Below are 2,408 nucleotides of genomic sequence, written 5' to 3' on the forward strand. Positions count from 1 at the left end.
AAATGTTTTTTGCAGGACTAGAGACACTTGTATAAGTGAAGGGAATGGAGGGTCAATAGTTCAAGACTGAAGCTGTAAACCATTGGAAAAACTGCTGTCATTCAGCTAAGGCTATAAAAACTTGTAAACTCCGATTGTTAGCTTATTAATACAGAGGAGTCGGGGAGTCGGAAGTACAAAAAACTGAGGAGTCGGAGTCGGAACATTTATCTACCGACTCCACAGCCCTGATTCTGCCCTCCTCCCTCTCTCCCCCCCCCCCCATTGCTGGAGGCACTCAGAATCTTGCTCTGTCTTTGTTTCAAAGGTGGTTCAGAAGCTGACCCAGATGATCGGGAAGAACGTGAAGCTGTACGACATGGTGCTTCAGTTCCTCCGGACGCTCTTCCTCCGGACGCGGAACGTCCATTATTGCACGCTGAGGGCGGAGCTCCTCATGTCCCTCCACGACCTGGACATCAGCGAGATCTGCACGGTGGACCCCTGCCACAAGGTACCCACGCAAGAAACAGCTGTGCAGCTCTCCAGCCCTTCGGCAGCAATAAGAGTTTTGCTGCCGTCCAAAAAGATAATAATAATCCCGGCTGAGAGAAACCTTGTTGGCAACTCAGATTGTCCCCTTCCCAAACTAAGCGGGGATTGAAAACAGGCCACTCCATCTAAGAAGAAACCGATGTTTAATTTTTACTTATTTGTATTCCGTCTTTCTATACTTTTTTTTACAAAGAATTCAAAATGACAAACATATCCGACACAAATTCCTCCTCCTCCTTTTTTCTGCTCAACAACAACCCTGTGAGGTGGGCTGGTCTGAGAGAAAGAGAGAGCCTGGCCCAAAGTCACCCAACTGGCTTTCATGCCTAAGGCGGGACTAGAACTCGCCGTTTCCTGGTGATAGGCCCAAAGTCACACAGCTGGCTTTCATGCCTAAGGTAGAACTAGAATTCACTGTCTCCTGGTATTTGGCCCTAAGTCATCCAGCCAACTTTCATGACTAAGGTGGGACTAGAACTCACCGTCTCCTGGTGATAGGCCCAAAGTCACACAGCTGGCTTTCATGCCAAAGATAGAACTAGAATTCACTGTCTCCTGATATTTAGCCCTAAATCATCCAGCCAGCTTTCATGATTAAGGCGGGACTAGAACTCACCGTCTCCTGGTGATTGGCCCAAAGTCACCCAACCGGTTTTCAGGCCTGAAGCAGGACTAGAACTGACTGTCTCCAGCTTTCTAGCCTCACCACTTCCCTTTCCTGGTGCCTGCATTCTTTCAGGAGCTGGCCAGCTGTCCTCCTATTCACACTTTATGTCAAATCTTTTTCCCCTTGGCAGTTTACGTGGTGCCTCGACGCTTGCATTCGGGAGAAGTTTGTCGACAACAAGCGGGCGCGGGAGCTGCAGGGCTTCCTCGACGGAGTGAAAAAGGCCCAAGAGCAAGTGCTGGGGTAAGTGCTGAAGAACCTGGAGGCAGGCTTAAGAGGCTTTTTCCGCTTGCCAAAACGATTAAAACCATTCACGAAACGGGATGGGGAATCGGCTGTTGTGTTTCCTTTTGAGGCTTTGTTCTCAAACTGCCTGGATTGGAAATAATAATAATAATAATAATAATAATAATAATAATAATAATAATAATAATAATAATAATACAGTTGGAAGGGACCTTGGAGGTCTTCTAGTCCAACCCCCTGCTCAGGCAGGAAACCCTATACCATTTTGGACAAATGGCTGTCCAGTCTCTTCTTAAAAACTTCCAGTGTTGGAGCACCCACAACTTCTGGAGGCAAGTTGTTCCACTGGTTAATTGTTCTGATTGTCAGGAAGTTTCTCCTTAGTTCTAGGTTGCTTCTCTCCTTGATTAGTTTCCATCCATTGCTTCTTGTCCTGCCTTTGGGCGCTTTGGAGAATAGCTTGACTCCCTCTTCTTTGGGGCAGCCCCTGAGATACTGGAACGCTGCTATCATGTCCCCCCTCGTCCTTCTCTTCGTTAAACTAGACAGACCCATGGCTGTAGGTCGACTGCCTATATGCAAGTTCTGCAGAAGTCTTCGTCAGCCAGGAGGTTACTTGAGACCACAGAGGCAATGAAAGCAGAGCAGGACTTAGGTTTTAATCCACTAAAAGACCAAAATTAGGAGGAATTCTACCCTGGGGAAAGCGAGCCTCGAAAAGTAGCTTGCTGCAAAGGTGCATTTGATGCGTTTGCTTGTTTCTCTCTCCTTCCCTAGGGACCTGTCGATGATCTTGTGCGATCCGTTTGCCATCAACACCTTGGTTTTGAGCACGATCCGGCATTTGCAGGAGCTGATTGGTCAAGAGGTGTTACCCAGGGTAAGTTAAACTGCATTATCCTCTGGATAGGATTGGCCCTGCGGGGTTAACCTCAGGGATAAATGATGAAATGGACCTTAA

General features: G+C 47.5%; 1 protein-coding gene across 1 annotated transcript; it reads left to right on the top strand.

Moving 5' to 3' along the window:
• Positions 1 to 307: 307 nt before the first annotated feature.
• Positions 308 to 2,327, top strand: LOC107301964 (negative elongation factor B-like; the record flags this gene model as incomplete). The annotated part of the gene is made up of 3 exons (XM_015831107.1): positions 308 to 493; positions 1,332 to 1,444; positions 2,225 to 2,327. Coding segments are annotated over 3 exons (402 nt in total), but the record flags the coding sequence as incomplete, so codon positions are not given.
• Between the last annotated feature and the right edge of the window lie 81 nt (positions 2,328 to 2,408).

The sequence above is a fragment of the Protobothrops mucrosquamatus genome, unplaced genomic scaffold (genome assembly GCF_001527695.2).
Source record: "Protobothrops mucrosquamatus isolate PMUCROS unplaced genomic scaffold, P.Mucros_1.0 scaffold20947, whole genome shotgun sequence".
NCBI lineage: Eukaryota > Metazoa > Chordata > Lepidosauria > Squamata > Viperidae > Protobothrops > Protobothrops mucrosquamatus.